Source organism: Lepidochelys kempii, chromosome 15 (genome assembly GCF_965140265.1).
Source record: "Lepidochelys kempii isolate rLepKem1 chromosome 15, rLepKem1.hap2, whole genome shotgun sequence".
Classification (NCBI taxonomy): Eukaryota; Metazoa; Chordata; order Testudines; family Cheloniidae; genus Lepidochelys; species Lepidochelys kempii.
This window is the reverse complement of record NC_133270.1, coordinates 15,108,991-15,131,116: the sequence shown is the minus strand read 5'-3', so window position 1 is coordinate 15,131,116 and position 22,126 is coordinate 15,108,991. Positions and strand designations below refer to the sequence as shown.

Below are 22,126 nucleotides of genomic sequence, written 5' to 3'. Positions count from 1 at the left end.
CCGGCGCTTCCTGGAACGGAGGGAGGGGGGGAGCGGCCCCTGTCTCCGCGCCGGGGGGGCCCCCTCCCTCACTCCCCCCACCTCGGGGGGCAGGAGACCAGACCCCGCCCAGGGGCAAGGGGATGCTCGAGGCTCCCCGCGCCTCTCCCGTGGAGAGCCTGCAGCTCTGGGCAAGGGGGGGGAACACACCGCGTCCCCTCCTAGGGGGCCTGTACCCCGGGGGCAGGAGCGAGGGGTCCCCCCTCCCCGGAGGCCCGCAGGGAAATGTGAACCCCCCCTCCCAGGCACACGCTACGAGTGCGAGCTGCACACTCTTGGGAGGGGGGGCACAGGGACTGCACAGGCCACCCTTCTGAGAGAGGGACCCCTGGACCCCTTTGGGGGGCTCCCTCTCAATGCTCCTGGGGGCACCTGTGTGCGTGTGTGTACGAGCAGAGATCTGCACACACAGCGCTCTTGGGGCACAGGGCGAAAGAGGGGAGGGGACCCTTCGTCCAGCCCTCTTGGAAAGCCCTGAGGTGGGGCAGAGGAAGAGCCCAGCATTCACACTTCTGGCCTGAAGGGAGGGAAAACTGGGGAGGGCGCTGTACACACCTTTCTTTGGCACTAGCTTTAAGACAGTTTTAAAAGCCCCTTCCCTTTATGTTGTTTGGGTTGGGCGGTTTAGTATTATCCGTTTTTTACAATTACTACTGCTGCTGGGTTGTATTTTATTTACTGTGCACCATCTTCCATGGAAGCATCTGTGGAAAGAGGAAATGTTACTGAATAAATCCACCTGATTCTCTGAGCCACTAATACTCCCTCTTTGGAGGAACCCTTACAGGAGTGGGGGGGGCTGCAGTTCCAGCATAGACCAGGAAGTCATTTGAAACTATCATATGCCCCACTGATATCAGACAAGATGCGCTGAGTAGCCCCACCACAAAATACACTAGTACAGCTAGTTCAGGTGCCATCATCCCGCTGGCTTCCCCGCTGAAGCTGTGCATTCCTACTTTCTCCAGAAAGAATGAAATCTGTGGAATAGTATAGCTAATACTAACCAACACAACAATGTGATGTGCTTTATAGCCTTTTCCCAGGTCTCCAAACATGGTTGCTCCCCAACTTCATCTCTCCCTGGCTGGCTTCTCAATTTTCAGTAGACTTTCTAATGCACATTGTTGGCACAATCGTCTCTGGGAGTACTACCCAACTCCATTCTGTTTGTATTTGTGCCCCTTAGTTCCTCTCTGCATTGGACATGTCCCCAAGTGACTGAGACTTGGCAAATCTGACTCTTTAGGAAATGCTGTTCCTCTTTCCTGAAAAGCTTTAAGTCTTACAACAAACTTGTAGAGTCCTGTCAAACTCAGGTAATTTGAAAGGGTGAAATTTCAAACTGTTATGAGAGATTTTTAAAGTCTCATTAAAACATACATAATAAATTCCTTTGAGTGGCATAGAATGAATCCATCAAATAATAATTATTATTTAATCAAATATTTTGCCTTTCTGTGGTGCTTTTTGTTCCAAGAACTCAAAGAACTTTACTAACATTAGGTAATGAGTTAAATCATGCTACTGGCAACTAATTTAATACCTACCTCATCGGGGTGTTGTGAGAAATAATTAGTTTGTAAAATGCTTTGACGGTTAAAATGCTATATAAATGTTAAGTGTTATGATTACTTTATTCTAATATTAGGCATTTAGGGATTATTATATCCATTTTGCTGATGGGGAAAATGAAGCACACAGAGAGGTTAAGCAAAAGGAGCAGGGTGACTCAGAGAGGTAACTGTATGCATAGAGCAGTTGCAGCTGTGCCTAGCAGGTACACAGTGGGAGAAAGCTGACTATTGCTCAGGAAAGAAAGGAGAAAAGGCAGATGAGATGGAAAAGCTGCAGAGTCTCTCTGATAAAAGATCCTGGTGTACTACTGAAGTTGGATGTTTGTACTAAAGGTTTAAGAACATTGATATTTGATTAACAAGGACTAGTTGAAGTCTTACTGTACTGAAACCTGAAATATCCAAATCTGATACCATACTGACTGGGGAGAATAGCACTTATGTGTCTTCCAGTCCTGTAAATATGTGACACATGAACTGTTTCAAACATTATCTTCATTTCTTCTCTGCCAAAACTCTTAATCACACCAGAGCTATAGTCCTTCAAAGACACCATAAATCCCTATTCTTTAAACTTCAGTTTTTCCAACATATAGATGCTCAGGTCCCCACCTGTTGCTGGAAAAAGAAATCCACCATCTTCTTCTTCAACATGAAGTCCTAAAAGCACTACATGAAAACTAAGCCATCATCTGCAATTCTGATCCATGCCCTCCATGGCTGGTAAAATAGAGTCCAAACAGTATCTGTGACCCTTACTAATGGAGATAGTCAACACTTCTTTTGTAGAGGAAAAGCTATAGTCCATCCATTCTTAAGAAACCATTGTTCATTGCAGTTGACTTCCCAAATAACCACCTGAATCCCTAAATCCCTTTTCTAGCCAGATGATTGAGAAGCTTGCAAAGAACTGTGTACATTCCACCTACCAACTACCAATATCCTGCATACCCCTCAAATCAGGTTTCAGACTGAACACAACAGATACAGTGGTGATCACACTGGTGGATGATCTCTTGTCCATGGACAAGGGCTATGTAACAGTGACCATGCTGCTGCATCTCTCTATGACATTTGTTATTGTCAGTCATGAAATGCTGCTGTATCATCTCAACGATGTGGCAGGGGTTTCGTCCACCAGGGAACTGCTCCTTTACCTCCAGAGCCTGTACCACCATTCTTCCACATGGAGTGAGACTGTTATACCAATAAAATAAAAACCAGCAGGATCTTATTAAAGGGAAAAAGGCAAAATACCACATTTATTGTGAATACAGAAAGAATCATAGTAAGCAGTTAGTTATAGCTATAACATTCCATTCAATCTCATATTTATTCACACATTTTCATACAAACACACACACACACACATACACACCCACACACGCAGGTTCTGCAAGGTTGTTATCATAGTTACCAGCCTTAGAGTTGCTCATGCCAAGCCACTGGCCAGGTGGCCTGGACATGAGGAGGGAGCAGGGCCTTGTCAGATGCTCATCTGATGCTCCTGGAAGTTGGTTTGCAGAATCAGACCCCAAAGTTCTCACTTTTTAGAGTCTATTTTTATAGGAATTTCTTCCTATGCCAGTCTATGGGAATTGCTTCATCATGCTGTTGCTGAATCAATCAGCAGATAGCACATTCCTGACGGCTCCAAGATGTTATCTTGTTCTTTGGTTCTCCCATCCTTGAGGCTGTTGGGTGGATTCCAGTCTGCCCTCCGGGGGGGGTCCTCTGGTTATTTCCAATTGACGCCTTCTTCAGCCGATGGACACTGGATTCTTAGGCTGGCACCTCCCTGATCATTCAGTTATTATCCACACCAAGCATCCATCCACATGCATCCTCTATCTCTATTTTAATCACAATTGTTAATACAACAAAAGGGCGGGGAGTCTCTGGGTGCTGTTTCTGTTGTTAGAGTATTGCTTTGAGTCTCTCTCTCTGTGAATTGCTTTGAGAACAGACTCTGTCTTAGAATGTACTAACACAATTAGCAGCTTGCAAGTTTCACACATAGAGGGAGAGAAACAGTACCAAAAACCAAGAGACCTCTTAATTAGTAATACCCTGGAATTTAAACTCTGGGGAATCAAACTCATTTGTGATTTTAATACAGAACTTCTTTAATATGATCCAACAAGACCAGGACCCCCAACTGTACTGAATTCGCAGCATGTTCTGCATTTGGCTAATGTGATCCCTGCTTTTGTGACCTTCAGACTTGACTACTGCAATACGCTATACCCAAGAATGAAACTTATGACTTAAACAAAAACAAGAGAAAACACCTCCAAGAAATTCAAATGTATGATTGAGTTTACTTGACAATGAATACTGTCCAGAGCACAGGTTTCAATCCTTATCTTCCAAATCCTCAAAGGGCCTGCCCAAAACTACCTTAACGGCCTCTTTGCGCTCAAAAATCATGGGGAGATGATAGGATAGATAACTCATCCTTGAGAGGAAATAAAGTTTTCTCAGCCACTAGCCCACAATAGCAACTCAGTCCCAGAGGATATGATATTAGACATATCTCACAGACTCATTAGACAAATGTAAAACCCATATCTTTGATTAAGCTTTCTCATAATAACAAAAAAACCCACAAAAACCCATGCTGACCCAGGGTGAGGGTAGGCAGGTGGAGCAGAGAGAAAGAAATCCTTTATTATGTTTACTTGTAGAATTTGTATATGCTTAGATAGAAATTCAGTTAAAGGGTCTATCTCTAATCTAGTACTGTGACATTCACTTCCAATAACGACTAATAATAGGATAAAACATTTACAAAAATCCATTTTCCATGTCCCAAACCATTTTATATGCCTCTCAATTGCAACTGTTAAAAGAATAAAATGGATAAAAGAATGAAGACAAACTTTAACTTTTTTCATTTGAAATTCTTCACCCTACATTCCCATAAATTTGCTGACAAATGCTGTTTTTATATGTGTTGCCTTATCTCTTGAGTTGTTTTCTAATAGTAAGCATTTTTAAGCAATGAATTATGTATTGAGGTGGTTATTGTGACTCTTACTCTCTCATTTGAGGATTTAATACAAATTTATAAACTTGTTTTTTCTCCCTCTGTCTTGCCTTCTGTGATTTGGGTAATGTACATTGTCATATTAATTCTGTTTTAGGCAGATGCTTTCTACATTATGGAACATTTCTTAAAACATTCATGAAAAAAGTAAATACAGCCTCCCAGCCCCACTCCCTCCAGAAAAAAAAGTTCACAAAGCTCTCCATCCTGAGAAAAAAGCTGGATGTGTTGACTTAATTGGTATTATTGTGTGCATAACACTAACATGAACAGATGCACAAAACCCCTAATACAGAGGTTTCTCACGCTTTTAGATAATATGGGCCATGTCTTAATGGAGAGATTGACTCACGGACCACTATTCCTCCCATTCACAGCAGTCGCCTCCCCTTCCATTCATGGTCACATAACACCCGTGTCACAACTGCAGTCATTGCTTCCATGGAAAAACAATATTTGAAAATATGAAATATATTTTTAGCTTCCTTTTAATGTGATTTACCAGCTGGAAACAAGGAAAGCCAGCACCAGGTGACCAGCCTGTTCTTCACAGACCAGCAGTCGAAGATTGAGTACTGTTGCTCTAAGAGCTAGCAAGATTTCAGCTAATACATTACTTGGGATCCACATATACAGAGTTTCCCCAAAGCTAGGAAACAAGTTAAAACACCATTTCTTCAAATACTGTTATGTTGGATAAGGTGAATGAAGCGTAACTTTGTTGAAAACATTTTTGAAAAATGTCCTCAAAACCTAGTCTTGTGAATTGTTTTGTGTATATATATATACATATATGTACAATTCACAAGACTAGGTTTTGAGGACATTTTCAAATATATATATAGAGAGAAAGTGAGAGAGATTTAACAAAGATATACTCAATTTACACTGGCTGACATGACATTTTTTGCAGAAACCATGTTTAAAAATTGTTGGCTGACACAGAAAACTAGTGTACAGAATACAAAGCTTTGGTGATGCAAACTTGTACAAAGTATTAAAATCAATGTGCTATGAAGCTTTACTTTATATAGATATAGATATATATAAAAATAAATTTTTAAATTTGTATTGCATCAGTGTCTAGTTGCCCCAATCAGGGATTGGGGTCTATTGTGGTAGGCACGATACGTAGATATAATGAAACAACAGGATCTACTGAACTGAACAGAGGCCAAGAGTACATCCATATCTGAATAAGCTATGGGGTTTGATGGTTCTAAAAAGTAGCATGACATTTCTTGCAAGCTATTTAATTATATCTTAAAATAGATAACTTTATGGCTAACAGACAGCCCCCCAACCTGAAGCAAATACTCACCAGCAACTACACAGCACACCACAGAAACACTAACCCAGGAACCAATCCCTGTAGCAAACCTTGTTGCCTACTCTGTCCCCATATCTACTCTAGTGACACCATCAGAGGACCCAACCACATCAGCCACACCATCAGAGGCCCATTCACCTGCATGTCTACTAATGTCATATATGCCATCATGTGCCAGCAATGCCCCTCTGCCGTGTACACTGGCCAAACTGGACAGTCCCTACATAAAAGAATAAATAGACACAAATCGGACATCAGGAATGGTAATACAAAAAGCCAGTGGGAGAACACTTCAGTCTTCCTGGACCTTCTATAACAGATTTGAAAGTAACTGTACTTGAACAAAAAAACTTCAGAAACAGACTTCAAAGAGAAACATCAGAACTAAAATTCATTTGCAAATTTAACACCATTAATTTGGGCTTGAATAGGGACTGGGAGTGGCTGGCTCATTACAGAAGCAGCTTTGCCTCTCCTGGAATTGACACCTCCTCATCTGTTGTTGGGAGTGAACTACATCCACCCTGATCAAATTGGCCCTGTCAACACTGGTTCTCCACTTGTGAGGTAACTCCCCTCTCTTCATGTGTCAGTATATTTATGTCTGCATCTGTAACTTTCACTCCATGCATCTGAAGAAGTGAGGTTTTTACCCACGAAAGCCTATGCTCAAATAAGTCTGTTAGTCTTTAAGGTGCCACCGGACTCCTTGTTGTTTTTGTGGATACAGGCTAACACAGCTACCCCCGATACTTGACATTTATAGCTAATGTTATTCTCTACATATTGTGCATGTTCTTTAGTTCCTGTTCCTCTCTGATGGAAGTTTGATTATACTTTAGTTCTAATCATATGAATGCAGTATGCCATAGCAGGTGTATACATAATCTCAATTCTAGCAATTGCTTTATATTCTGGAGATGAGGCCTAATTTGAGCATATGCTACAGGTGCCATCTATTTTGTGAGCAACTAGTTTGTGACTATGTGTACCAGTGCCCTCTATTGGAGGTTTTATGTTTGTCTTTTGCTATTTAATATTTATTTTTCTTTCCAAAACTAAGATTTATACACAACAGAACCTATTCCAAAAGCAGCATGTTGTGCCAAATCTGAATTTGGTCCACCATCAATCATAAGATAAGAATATAAACAATAAATCAAAAGAAACTCTTACACGTAAGATAATAAAATTACAAAGTAGATGAACAAGAAATATTAATAATAAACTACAAAAAATGGGAAACAGAAAGAAAACCCAATCAACAAATGTCCCATAATTTTTTCATTTTTATCAGTCAATTGAAAGGAATCCCACTGGCTAGACCCATGTCAACCTCCATCAGTTCCTTCTACTCTCTTTTCTCTGACTCTAACTCACATGAAGTTGACATCATCATTTGGCCCCATCTACAGTGGGATTTTACATTTGATAGAAATCATATTTAAACTTTATTTAAAGTAAATTAAGCAAAATATTTTAACATGGTTTAGCCAACCAGACTATTTGAAAACATGATCTAGCATAGCACAGACTGTATTCTAGAGAGCTAGGCTCAGATCTTCAGGCCCACATTCTCCCAATTTCAGGCTGCTTCAGGAGAATCAGCTGAATGGTGGCACAGAGCTGGTAGAAGCATTTCTTCACTCTCCCTGTAGCTGGGGCATTTCTGCGCTAGCTGCTGTGGTGACTATTTGGAGCCATCTGCAGGCAGCATAAACTTATGACAGGAGATTGGACTGATGCACAGACATCCCAAGAATGAGAGTGTGGCTTAATGTCACCTTAGCACTCTTCTTCCCTGAGCTGTGCTGTGCATTTTTCAGTTGTAGCCAAGGATCTATTTTTAAAAATGTCTTTGCCAACTCCATCCACAGTAGCTTAGACAAACTGTATTTCAACTGAGTTTGTCTGAATCAGGCCAAACCGTTCAAGCAATATGGTTCCCCACCCAGATGGACCCTAAAGGGTAGCTACAGATCTGAAACATGGATCCCCACTGTTCCCTTCCTTGTGTTCTGCTGGGAATGAGAAGGGTCACTCATCTTACTGTCTCTCTTCTATTGCTACACCTTACTTTAAAAGTTTATTTGCACTACGAAAGCAACCCATTACCAACCATCTAAGGCCCTGATCAGTCACAGATTTACCCATATGCTTAACTTTACACTTGTGAGTATTCTCATTGAGCTCATTGGACCACTCGTACGCTTAAACCCATCCATAAGTCTTGGCAAGATCAGGGTCACTGTCAATAATGAGTCCTCCTGAACCAATGTTACAAATGGTTTGACTGTTTTCAGCATCATTACAAAAACTGACAGAGACTTTCAGAACCAAGTGTCCCTACTATATGAGCGCTTAAACCATTTTCAGTACTAGTTCAGTGACCTATTGATAAACATTGTCAGCCACGATCACTTTGCTAATGCAGAGGAAGTTCTCGTAGCTGCTGCCATTACCTTGTTTTGAACAATGATGGCGTGTGTGAATGACTTTCTCAAAAGCAATACATCCTGATTAATGAGGGGACAAAGAATGGGGCATTTTTAAACAGCAGTTCCCAAATGTGGTCCTCTGAGCACTGTTGCTCTGAGGAGTTTTCACTGGCTGGTGACATAGTTGCTCTTGTCCTTGTTTCCAACTGCCTGTACATGAATTCAGATCCTTCAGTGCAAAAGAGTGGAAATCTGTAATACTTCCAGATGCCTGGCATAAAGACAGCAAAAAAAGTACACAAATATTTTCCGAACAAAATTGCTGCATTTGCAACAGGGAATTTAAGGCCATGTCTACACTACCAATTTGTGTCGACAAAAGTGACGTCCACACCCGTAAGTCGACATAATAAAAATCTCAATTTTGTGTTCACACTTATTCCCTCTGTCGGCAGACCGCATCCACAGTGGGGGCACCATCATCGAAGGTGTGAGCAATGCCCTGTGGGTATCTATCCCACAGTCCTTCTGTCGCTAGATATTGTGGGATGACAGAGTGGAACGTGGTGCATCTGGGGACAGTGCTAAATGTCCCATGATGCACTGCTTTCTGACCCAGTACTCCATGGGCTTCCGGCTTTCTTTTGCAGCATTTTTTCAACAGCCCTTCTTTGCTGTGCACCCTGGCATCTTTGTGAGAAGGGATGGATCTCACACTGCTGTCCTATGCTCTGTTAACTGTCATGAAGACATCGCAGATGGCAGTGCAGTTAATCATGAAGTTCCTACCTGAAGAAGACTTGCAGGTGCCCGACATGTTGCGTGATATGGATAGGAGCAACTTTAGATTGCTTTTGGCATTCACAGAGCAGGTGCATAGGGTAAGCCGTCGCTTTGGGGCTTGTAAAACAAGCACTGAATGGTAGGATCGTATCATCATGTAGATGTGAGATAGCGAGCAGTGGCTACAGGACTTTCGGATGCAGAAAGCCACCTTCCTGGAACTGTGTGCGGAGCTCGCCCTGGACCTGCAGCGCAAGGACACCAGATTGAGAACTGCCCTCTCGGCAGAGAAGCTAGCAACTGTGTGGAAGCTAGCAACTCCAGACTGCTACCAATCAATTTAGAGTGGGGAAGTTGACCGCAAGTGTGCAGGGCAATAAATCGCATCCTGCTACGAAGGACTGTGACTCTGGGAAATGTGCGTGAAATAGTGGACGGCTTTGCAGAAATGGGTTTCCCTAACCGTGGAACGGCAATAGATGGCACACATATTCCAATTTTGGCACCAGATCACCTTGCGATGGAGTACATCAGTAGGAAGGGGTACTTCTCCATGATGTTGCAGGCACTTGTGGATCACCGTGGGCATTTCACTGACATCAACGCGGGGTGGTCTGGGAAGGTGCATGACACACACATGTTCAGGAACAACAGCCTGTACAGAAAGCTGCAAGTGGGGATTTTCTTTCCTAACTGGAAGATTACAGTGTGTGGGGGGGTGTTGAAATGCTCATAGTGATCCTGGGGGACCCTGCATACCCCTTACAGCTGTGGCTCATGAAACCTTATATGGGACACCTGGACAGCAGTAAGGAGCAGTTCAACAACAGGCTCAGTAGGTGCCAGATGGCAGTTGAATGTGCCTTTGGCAGATTAAAGGCACGCTGGCGATGCCTTTATGGCAGGTTGGACCTCACTGAGGATAATATTTCTATGATCATATCTGCATGCTGTACGTTGCATAATCTCTGTGAAGCTAAGGGTGAAAGGTTTGCTCAGACGTGGAGTGCTGAGACAAACCGCTTGACTGCTGATTTTGAGCAGCCAGAAACCAGGGCTGTCAGAGGAGCCCAGAGGAGAGCTATTCAAATCAGGGAGGCTTTGAGGCAATGACCACCAGTAACATATTTCTGTCTGAGTTGCTTCAATGTTACCTTACATGCAGTTTTTCTATGGGGCAATGGTGACATTTGGGGCCTTATATTCCTGTAATAAAGTGATTTAAATGCCTGTGCATGTATTGGCAGTGCCTGCAATCTCACCTTGAAGAAAAAAAATAAAGATGATTTACCATTATAAAAGTTTGCTTTTATTGCACAAGAAGCTAACTTTGTCCTCGGGGTTAGGTCCTCTTTCCGCCACCTCTGTGCCCTCTGAAGTATCCATGGGACTCTTGGTGATGGAGGTGGGGTCATCACCAAGGATGGCATCCAGCTCCTTATAGAACCAGCGGGTCTTAAGTGAAGCACCTGAGGGAAGGTTTGCCTCCGTTGTGTTATGGTACGCCTGCTTCAGCTCCTTTATCTTCATGCTTCACTGCAGCGTGTCCCGATCATAGCCTTTTCACACAAGCCTCGTGAAATCTGCCCATAGGTATCCCAATTCCTATGGCTCAAGCGCAGCTGGGACTGCATAGCCTCCTCTCCCCATATACTGAGCAGATCCAACAGCTCTGCAGTGGTACAAGCGGGAGAGCGTTTGCTGCGATATCCTGCCATGGTCATCTGGGAAGCTGCAATGAGACCTCTCCACCCCGAGCAAACAAGAAATGGAATTTCAAAAATTCCCAGGGCTTCTAAAGGGGAGGTGCGGATGGTTGTTTACCTGACTACAAGACAGTGGAGTTCAAACAGCTGACCAGAGTGGTCAGGATGGGCATTGTGGGACACCTCCTGGAGACCAATTAAAGTGATGAAATGAAGCGTGGGGTCTACACTTGCACTTTGTTGACAAAAAAATAGAGGAAAAAGATGTAAATCTCTCATGAGGGTGGATGTATTTTGTCTCCAAAACCAGGCATTTTCCCCAATAAAAGTTGCCTCGCAGTGTGTACACACTCACTGTTTGGATCAACAAATGGCAGTTTTGGTGACAAAACATGGCCGTGATGGTAAATGGGAGAAAAGGTGATTCCTATAAGGAACAGGAAGGCTGCCAAGGAGATACTTCTTGTGTTACCAAGTGGGCCATGCCATTAAAACTTTTGACAACCCCTGCTCTGAATGCAACGCAACAACTCCTCTGGAGTTTTAGCAGATGGCACCTTTGACTTGCTCTGTTTTGGCAGTGGGGGGGGGGGGGGGGGGTTGTTGCATAAGTGGGAAGAAGAGCAGCCTCTCACGTTTGGAAGATAATCTTGATTTGGTGAAGAATGCTTTATGCTTCTTTGTGCATGCAGTCCGGGTTAATCCGACACAGGAGAAATCCAGGCACGGGCTGGGGATATGGGGAGCGGGCTTACCCAGCGCACACCCAGGCGACCTCTGAGGACTGCCAAGACGCTGACTGTTCACACCGGCTCCAGGGGCTGGGGCAAGGCCGGGTCAGCGGGAGGGAGGGGGCCGCGAGGAGGCGGCTGCCCCGCTAGGGAAGCGGGGAGTTAGGGCCTTGCCCGAGGGGCCCGAGCCCAGCGCTGAAGGGGCCCCGCGCGCGCGCGCGTGCCGGCGGCGGTTGGCGGCCGTTCCCCGCCAGCCCGCGCTCCTCGCTTCGCCGCCGCGCCTCCCCTGGGCCATGACCCGAGACAGCCCGGGCGGGGGCCCGCCCCCGGGGGGCCGGCTGTCTCCCCGCAAGGCCCCGGCGCCGCCCGCCGGCAGCCAGGCCCAGCACGACGAGCACAAGCGGGAGCTGGAGGCGCTGCGGGCCGAGCTGGACGGGGAGCGGCTGCGCTCGCAGGAGAGCCGGCGCCGCTTCGCCGCCGAGGCCCGCGAGCTGCGGGAGACGGCCGAGCGCGACCGGCAGCTGCTGGCCGACCAGCTCCGCTCCAAGTGGGAGCAGCAGCGGGCCCGAGAGCTGCACCAGCTGCGGGAGCTGAGCCTGCGGGAGCGGGAGGCCGAGATCCGCCAGCTCCTCCGCTGGAAGGACGCCGAGCTGCGCCAGGCCCAGGAGCTGCTCCAGCGGGAGCGGGACGCCGCCGTGCGGCAGGCCCGGGACCTGCAGCGGCAGCTGGCCGAGGAGCTGGTGAGCCGGGGCTACGGCAGCACCCGGGGCGGCCCCGCGGGGCTGAGCAGCGAATGCCGCGGCAAACTGCAGGAGGTGCTGGGCAAGCTGCGCTGGGAGACCGATGGCGACCAGGCCGCCCGCATCCGCCACCTCAGGGCCGAGCTGGAGCTGGAGCGGAGCCTCTTCCTCAAGTACATTCTGGAGCGCTTCGAGGGCGAGCAGCAGCCCGCCGGCTCCCCGCACAGGCCCAGGCACGGCCCGCAGCCCCGCCTCAGCAGGAGCCTCCTGGAAGGGCCGAGGCCCCGCTCCTTGGAAAGCCTCATCGCCGCCGTCTCCCCGGATGGGGGAGCCTCCAGGTCGCGCTCGCTGGACAGCAGCCTAGCCAAACCCGAGTCTTCGCACGCAGCGCACCAGGCCCCGCTGGAGGGGAGCCCCCCGCAGAGCCCCTGTCGGGGGCAGCAGCCGGCCCAAAAGGCCTTAGAACAAGCTGCCAACCCCCAGGAAGGAGCTGCCAAGGAGCTCCCTCTGAAGCCCACCAGCCAGGAGCAGCCCCTGGAGTGCTTGGACTCGCCTCCTGAAGGGAAGATGGGCAGCTGGGGGTCTGCAGGAGAGGGTGGCACCCTGGCAGTGGGGCAGCAGCAGGAGTGGCTGTCTGGCAACAATTACAGCCAGCTGGTGAAGCAGAACACCGACCTGCTAAGTGCCCTGGAGGATCTAGAGCGGCGATGCACGGCCCTTAAGGAAGAGAACGGCCTTCTGAGGAGGAGCAGTTTCCCCGAGATGCAGGAGAAGGTGAAGCGGCTCAAGAAGAAAAATGCAGATCTGGCCATCATTGCCAAGCGATTGGAAGAGAGAGCCAGGAAACTCCAGGAGTCCAACCTCAAGGTGGTCAATGCCCCAATACCACTTTCCCTCAAAGGCTCCAGTGTGGAACTGTGCAAGAAAGCATTTGCCCGGCAGCGGGCTAAAGACCTGAGTGAACAAGCTAGCATCCTTCTAGCCAAAGATAAACAAATAGAAGCCTTGCAGAGAGAGTGTTGGGAGCTGCAGGCCAAACTGGTCACAGGCAAGGAGGGCTCATGCTGGCTCAATTTAAGTGACTTTGATCGTTTGTTGCGGGAGTCTCAGAAAGAAGTGTTACGATTACAGAGACAGATCACGTTGAAGAACTTGAAAGAGTCTCTACAGTCCTCCAAAATGGGTCCAGACAGTTCTTCTCCAGCTGTTACCATGTGCCTAATACAGGAAACACTTGCACCAAACATTGATGCAAGCTTAGATGGTTCATCTTTGCCAAAACAGACACCACCAGGATCAATCACTTTGGCAAAGGATATTAAGCCAGTAGTATTACCTTCGGGAAATGTGTCTGAGGAATATGAAAACATCCCTTTGAAAACAGACCCAGACAGCAAAAATCAAATACAGCATTTGGAAGTAGAGCTTAGTAAGAAAAGTAAGCAGTGTGAAAACCTTGAACAAGAAATGGAGAAAAAGCAGAAAAAATGTGAAGAGTTGGAAATGCAGCTTCAGGAGGTGCTGACTGAAAATGCCAAAGTGGCTGAGGAAAACGCTCAACTCAGTGGGAAAACTAAATGGACAGAAAAGGTTGAATCTGAAAATGCTGACCTGAAGGTGAAACTAATGGGAGTGACAGAGGAGCGGAATTCTGCTGTCCAGTTGACCAAAGGACTTCAAACCAAGGTGGAGGATCTAGAGCATGTACTGAAGGACATGAAAGAAATGGCAGAGAGAAGGCAACAGCTGGAGGTTGACCATGAGGAAACACTGTTAGCACTGCAGAAGAAAGAAGAGGAGGTCAAATATTTGCAGCAGGCCCAGGTAGAAGCAAAAAGGGAACATGAAGAGGTAGTACAGCTATTAGAAGACCAGGTGAGGGAATTGGAGAATCAGTATCACAGTCAAACTGAACATTTTAATCTTCTGTCTCAGGAACTCGAACAATTACAAATAAAAAATTCTGACCTTGTGACTTCAAACTTGCCACATGCTACGTGCTGTTCCTCAGAAGATTGCCATGCTCTTCAGTGCAGTAAAAATATTAGTGACATAGACTTTGTATCCACTCCTGCTGCTTCTAAGAAGCAAACCAAGAAACTGGAGTTCCAGTCAAACTCCTCAAAATCAGAATCCACACAGTACAGTCCTAAGTCGTGCCCCACTCCAGAGGGGGATAGTGCAAGTGAGGTGGATGAATTGGAGACAGACAAATTTTCCCTAATCTTGGAGTCTGAGAGACAAGGTCCCGCAAAACTTCAAGTGTTTTTAGCTCGATACAGCTATGACCCTTTTGATGGTCCTAATAAGAACCCTGAGGCAGAGCTTCCACTGACAGCTGGAGAATACATTTACATCTATGGAGAGATGGATGAGGATGGCTTCTTTGAAGGAGAGCTGATGGATGGCAGAAGAGGGCTGGTTCCCTCTAATTTGATAGAAGAAGTTTCAGATGATGACCTCATGACCTTTGTGCCTCCAAAGACAAGTGACCTCTCCCATACTTCAGATCATGAAATGAGTTTCCTCAGCAGAAGTGCTAGTAGTGGAGAAAAGAGTGATTGCCATGATGAAGAAATCAGTGTCAATCTATTGCCCAGTAGACTAGAAGGAGACATGGAAATGCCTGATCATACAGCGGTGCCTTATCCAAGAAATTTGACTCTAATCAAACAGTTTGCAAGAAGTGTTGTTATAGGCTGGGAGTCACCACTCATGCCAGCTGGCTGGGGAGATGTGCAGAGCTATAACATTTATGTAGATACAGAACTTTGCCAAAATGTGAGGTCTGGTTGTCAGACTCAAACAGCAATTGAGAATCTGGATTTAAAGATTAAGGCTTTTCGGATCTCAGTACAAAGTGTGACAGAGAAGGGAAACTCAGATAAGATGCAATGTACCTTCCTTGTAGGGCAAGGTTTCCATATAGCACCAGCACTTCTGAAACTTAGGAGCATCACTGCCACTTCAGCGGAGGTCACCTGGTTACCAAGCAGTAGCAACTACACTCATGCAGTGTACCTTAATGAGAAGGAGTGTGATGTGACAAAGGCAGGGATCTACTGGTACACTTTCCATAACCTGCAACCCAGCACTCAATACAATGCAAAAGTGGAAACACAGCTTCAGAGGACAGTATGGGATTTGCCTCAAGAGAAATGGGAACAGAAATCAGCAATGATTAAGTTCATAACTCCATCAGCAGGACCACCTGATGCTCCACTTGATGTCCAAGTACAGCCTGATCCCTCAGCGGACATTCTAGTTATCAGCTGGCTACCAGTGACAATTGATGCAGCAGGATCATCCAATGGGGTACGTGTTACTGGTTATGCTGTGTATGTCAATGGACAAAGAGTAACAGAAGTTATATCTCCAACAGCTGGCAGTGCCATAGTAGAACTGTCCCAGTTAGACATGCTACAAGGGTCTCAGAAGGTTTCTGTGAGAACTGTCTCCCCCAGTGGAGAGTCAGTTGATTCTGTGCCAGCTCTGATTCCCTCAGCCATGTTAAATGTTCCCAGTTGTTCTTCATCATCAAAGTCTATGTCTACCAGCCTGACCTCTGGACTACCCTATGGGGAATTCATAGACTCTCAACATGTGAAAATCCCTTTGACACATTGCATATCTTCACCCTCTTCAGAGATGTTCATGGCCAGTCAAGATAACAAATTCACCATTCACTTCACCTCCAACTGCAGAGACTCAGTAGCTTCTCTGCCAGCAAGCATCCCTCCACCCCAGTTGTTCTCCTCTCAGAGTTCTTCCTTGATACATGAGCTTGCAATGTGCAACATTGGTGATAATGTAGCAAGAGATAAAGACGATAAATGTTTAAAGTCTTATCAGCAGACAGCAGTCAGTGTGCAACATTCAGGCCTTGTCTTTCCAACTAGATGGTGTGAAGAATCAGTCAATTCCAGGATGTCACCGTTAAAAGAACTTGCTGAAGACAGCCAGAGAAAGAGGATAAAAAAGCTCTTTGTTACTAAAAAAGCTGTGCTTGAAAATCAAACAGACACTAGCGACATGAAAATGTCTATGATCACCCACTATGTGCACTCTGACGACAAATCTGTGAAAGATTCAACCACTGGAGATATTGAGGGATATGATGAGAGCTGCTTGAGTTCTGTGCCTGAGCTGTGTTCTAGTCAGCTTGAATTGGAGGAGGACAGTTACAGAGACATAGGTATACATGATATCTGTGTTCAGGAAGTCCCAGATATTTCCACTGAGAAGAAACAGATGAAAGGATTATTCAAAGAAGTCCCCAGCCTAGCGATGTCTAGAGGTGAAATACAGGAAGACCAAATATCAAGAACAGAAAACTGGCAATTGAATCCTGTTGGTGACCACAGCCACAGTTCTGATCTTTCAGATATTTTGGAAGAGGAAGAAGAGGACCTGGATTTAGACACGCAGGAAGAGAATAGAATAAAGGTGGTTGGTAATGATTCCAGGCTACCGGAGCTTCCAGAGTTTCCCATGCAGTGGGCTCAAAACAGAAAAATGAGCAAGGCTTTAAGAATAGGCCAAGCAGGGACATCTTCATTTTCCAAAACAGGCCCTCTGAGAAGCTTCGTCTCAGAGGAAATAGTTAATGATGATTCAGTAAGGATATTTGTGGCCCTTTTTGACTATGATCCCATATTGATGTCACCTAATCTTGATGCAGCTGAAGAGGAGCTCCCATTTAAAAAGGGGCAGATTCTAAAGGTGGTTGGTGATAAAGATGCTGATGGCTTTTACAGAGGTGAATATGCAGGAAGGGTAGGGTATATTCCCTATAATATGGTGTCTGAAGTGCAGGTGGAGAGTAATGAAACGAAACAGCACCTGTTAAAACAAGGTTCCATTACTGATGAAAAATCTGTGATTAACTTAGTTGAGGTGGATACACAGAATAACAATAAGTCTCGCACAGAACATAGCTGGCAGGATAGCAAGGCTGAACAGCTTACTTCTAAGACAATGGTGGCTGTCTTTGACTATAATCCAAGGGAGAACTCATTAAATGTAGATGTGGAAAGTGAGCTGACATTTAGTGCTGGAGACATCATCACAGTATTTGGGTCTGTGGATGATGATGGACTCTACTATGGGGAGTTAAACGGACAGAGAGGACTTATCCCTTCTGACTTTCTAAAAACTGTCTCTTGGGATGAAGAGTAAAAGAGGATTCATTTAAAAGACACCTCTGCAGAGAGTTATAGAAGAAGGAAAAGAAAAATCTGATATATCAACAACAAAAAAGCACAAAATGTAGATGAAAAATTAAATCTTTAGCGAAGTCTAGCATTAAAAACTATCCATGCAAATGCCTCCTACAAAATGTATATTTTTAAGAATTGAACAACTAGACAATTTCATATGTACTTGAATCTTCGCTCATATGAGATTAATAGTTTGAACTATTTGCAGGAGACTCCAAATAGATTTTTAGTTGTGAAACAAACTGGGTACCTTTAAATTTGTTTCAAAGACCTGTAAGAAAGTTAGAAGTAACCTTTAAATATTTTCCTGTAGGGATTATGAAAAGACTGCATCGCAGAGATAAAAGTGAATTTCACATGCAGTTTAAAACATTGTATGACCTTAATCTTTTTTTTCTTTTTCTTTTTAAATAAGGAGGAGATGTACATAGAGAAAATATGTTAGTACTTAATGGATCAACTTTTCCCACTTTTTGGAGTACAGACAGTATTGGTGTGAAATGGCTGTTAAAAGCATGCCAGATAATCTTTTTCTTAAGGGGTAGATGAACTTTGACTACTTTTTAGCATGTCTTTCTCTACAAAAATAACTGATTCATTAGCCCACTTCTCTTCTTCATTGCGAGTTGCAGTTCAAAGAGAGGAAGATGTTCCAAATGTGTAGAATGCTACAGTGACTGTGGGCAGAATGTTCCAATAGCTGACATAGAGCAAAACAAAAATATTTAACAGTAGACACCTACCTATTACAGTGTCCAAATGATTTCCAGCTCTGAACTGAATCTAAACCCTTTTTCATTTGAGATTTTGATTTTAAGGAAGACACTGGTTTCCCTCTAGCCAGTTGCTCCCATTAAAGCTCGTATTATCTAGGAGAAACTTAACAGCTACATATGCTTTAATACTGTGGTTTCTTTGTGTGATTTACACTGAAATTTGTCTTTCCTGTTTCAGAGTGGGAGGTCTGTAATACCTCAACACTTGTTGAAAAGAATATGCCCTCTCCTGCTGTCATTGAAATCTGTAGGAGTTTTTCAGTCGACTTCAAGGAGAGCTGGATTGCGTCCACTGGTTGCACTTCATTGTCTCACATCTCAAGGGTTACTAACATAGGCATTTGTCCTATAAATATGCATTTGTGCTTAGGATCATATAAGGCATGCTCCACATAGGAGTTAGTACCAAAAGTGTTCTTGCACTAAGGGCTGTGTTAAATAGCTTTGCACACTGTAAGGCTTACATTTGCAGCAGAGAATAATCCTCCCAATGACAGGCTTTCATAGGAAGGATTCTGTTGGGTTAACGTTAGGCTCCCAATCTGGAGATGACTCCATTCAGGCACAGCAGTCCACTTGCACAAACTTACTCTCAGGAACAGGGCATCCATTTGTGCCGTTAGTATTGAAAATGGAGGGGTCAGTTTCTGTCCTTTAACTTATTTAAATATTTTACTTGTTCACTTATTTATGGAGATATTAAACTGTTTTACTTGTTTATTTAAATATTTTACTTGTTTACATATCTAAATACTTGTTTTACTATTGTATGATTCAGACTATGACTACAGAAGCTGTGAAGAGTGACTCAAAGCTCTTGAAGTAGGATCAAAGCTGTATATGTAGACGAGTTTGAAAACAGGAGAGTTTGCAGATGTTTCCTTATGAGATGTATTCTTTGTGTTACGATGTTACTTTTTAGACCTATGGGAAGTTTACTGTCTTTTATACCAATGTTAATTTCCTTGCATATTTCACTTTAATTGTCTTAAGAAAGCAATTTGTTTCATTTTGAAATTTGAATTTTAAAAGTGATATCCATCGGTGCTGGTGATACATTTTTATTTAAAAAAAATTATTTTAATAAAACTTATTTCTTATTTTCTGAGAATTTGCCCCTGTTCTTCATTGACACTTAAAGTGGTGTTATGAACTTGCAAAATTTTGATTAAAAGTTTTTTGACTTCTTTTGTTTGGTTTTCCCATTTCATCCTGTGTCTAAACAATACACCAATCACTTTGAAGCCTAATAAATTTTCAGATTTAAGGCCCTGATTTTGGGTTGTGGCAGAATTGACCTTGGTTTATCCCTAAGGGTAGAGATGGTATTTTTATGCCACCTTTGAACCTCCTGGATTCTGGGCAGCTGGGGGCCGGTTTTGTCCCAGAGGCAAGTAATTGCCCAGTAGCCTAGAATAAACAGAGCACAGATTGTTCCAGCCATGCCTCCTTCTGTTGTGCACCCTTCTGTGGTTTCAGATAGTATTTCTTTCTAACATTCATTTATTTTCTAGATTTAAATGAGCATGTAAGGTGGCAACAAATACTTGTCATGAGAAAATTGTCACCCATGCAGAAAACAGAAGTATATGCTAATTATTCATTTATATAAATAATTATATGGTACCACTAGATGGCAGCAGAGCCCATGGTATCAGACTACAGTGTATGGCCGTGTTAGCTAAGGACATGGTCAGGTTAAACATCACTTTGTTTTTTTCTAAGCTGTTGGTGGTGACACCGTTAGATTATTTTTAAAAAGAACTGTTAACACTGAATTTACTTTTAACTGTTTATGCTGTTTATTTTTTGCATTTCTCTTTTTTGTACAACATCCCAAAGTGCAGAAAGAATAGCAAATATGGCAGGCGACCAGCTTGGCTTAACAGTGAAATCTTCGGTGAGCTTAAGCTCAAAAACGAAGCTTACAAGAAGTGGAAATTTGGACAGAAGACTAGGGAGGAGTATAAAAATATTGCTAGAGCATTCAGGGGTGTAATCAGGAAGGCCAAGGCACAATTGGGGTTGCAGCTAGCAAGGGATGTGAAGAGTAACAAGAAGGGTTTCTACAGGTATGTTAGCAACGAGAAGAAGGTCATGGCAAGTGTGGGACCCTTACTGAATGGGGGAGGCAACATAGTGACTGATGATGTGGAAAAAGCTGAAGTACTCAATGCTTTTTTGCCTTGGTCTTCACAGACAAGGTCAGTTCCCAGACTGCTGCACTGGGCAACACAGTGTGGGGAGGAGGTGAGCAGCCCTAGGTGATGAAAGAACAAGTTAAGGACTATTTAGAAAAGCTGGATGTGCACAAGTCCATGGGTCCCGATCTAATGCATCTAAGGGTGCTGAGGGTGTTGGCTGATGTGATTGCAGAGCCATTGGCCATTATCTTTGAAAATTCGTGGCGAGCGGGGGCAGTCCCGGACGATTGGAAAAAGGCAAATATAGTGCCCATATTTAAAAAAGGGAAGAAAGAGAACCCGGGGAACTACAGACCGGTCAGCCTCACTTCAGTCCTCAGCAAAATCATGGAGCAGGTCTTCAATGAATCCATTTTGAAGCACTTGGAGGAGAAGAAAGTGACCAGAAACAGTCAACATAGATTCACCAAGGGCAAATCATGCCTGAGCAACCTGATTGCCTTCTATGATGAGATAATTGGCTCTGTGGATATGGGGAAAGCAGTGGATGCGATATATCTTGACTTTAGCAAAGCTTTTGATACGGTCTCCCACAGTATTCTTGCCAGCAAGTTAAAAAAGTATGGATTGGATGAATGGACTATAAGGTGGATAGAAAGCTGGCTAGATTGTCAGGCTCAACAGGTAGTGATCAACGGCTCGATGTCTAGTTGGCATCCAGTATCAAGTGGAGTGCCCCAGGGGTCAGTCCTGGGGCTGGTTTTGTTCAACATCTTTCTCAATCTGAATGATGGAATTAATTGCACCCTCAGCATGTTCACAGATGACACTAAACTGGGAGGAGAGGTAGATACGCTGGAGGGTAAGGATAGGGTCCAGAGAGACCTAGACAAATTGGAGGATTGGGCCAAAAGAAATCTGATGAGGTTCAACAAGGACAAGTGCAGAGTCCTGCACTTAGGAAGGAAGAATCCCATGCACCGCAACAGACTAGGGACTGACTGGCTAAGCAGCAGTTCTGTAGAAAAGGATTTGGGGATTACAGTGGACGAGAAGCTGGATGAGTCAGCAATGTGCCCTCATTGCCAAGAAGGCCAACGGCATATTGGGCTGTATTAGTAGGAGCATTGTCAGCAGATCGAGGGGCGTGATTATTCCCCTCTGTTTGGCACTGGTGAGGCCACACCTGAAGTATTGCATCCAGTTTTGGTCCCCCCCACTACAGAAGGGATGTGGACAAATTGGAGAGAGCCCAGCAGAGGGCAACGAAAATGATTAGGGGGCTGGGTCACATGACTTACAAGGAGAGGCTGAGGGAACTGCGGTTATTTTGTCTGCAGAAGAAAAGAGTGAGGGGGGATTTGATAGCAGCCTTCAACTACCTGAAGGGGGGTTCCAAAGAGGATGGAGCTCAGCTGTTCTCAGTGGTGGCAGATGACAGAACAAGGAGCAATGGTCTCAAGTTGCAGTGGGGGAGGTCTAGGTTGGATATTAGGAAACACTATTTCACTAGGAGGGTGGTGAAGCACTGGAATGGGTTACCTAGGGAGGTGGTGGAATCTCCATCCTTAGAGGTTTTTAAGGTTCGGGTTGA

General features: G+C 44.6%; 1 protein-coding gene across 3 annotated transcripts; it reads left to right on the top strand.

Annotated features, from left to right (window-relative positions):
* Positions 1-11,751: 11,751 nt before the first annotated feature.
* Positions 11,752-19,429, top strand: LOC140898602 (peripheral-type benzodiazepine receptor-associated protein 1-like). 3 transcript variants are annotated; one of them, XM_073312635.1, is made up of 2 exons: positions 11,752-17,152; positions 19,167-19,429. In XM_073312635.1, exons 1-2 carry the CDS (start codon positions 11,947-11,949, stop codon positions 19,193-19,195), a joined length of 5,235 nt encoding a protein of 1,744 aa, XP_073168736.1. In that variant the 5' UTR covers positions 11,752-11,946; the 3' UTR covers positions 19,196-19,429. The 3 variants fall into 3 exon arrangements, with proteins under 3 accessions (XP_073168736.1, XP_073168735.1, XP_073168734.1); XM_073312634.1 differs by having other exon boundaries at positions 18,567-19,429; XM_073312633.1 differs by lacking the exon at positions 19,167-19,429 and having other exon boundaries at positions 11,758-18,653.
* The last annotated feature ends 2,697 nt before the right edge of the window (positions 19,430-22,126 follow it).

What these genes read in the sequence shown, in the direction of transcription:
- LOC140898602 (XM_073312633.1), top strand. Translation starts at nt 11,947, where the DNA reads ATGACCCGAGACAGCCCGGGCGGGGGCCCGCCCCCGGGGGGCCGGCTG.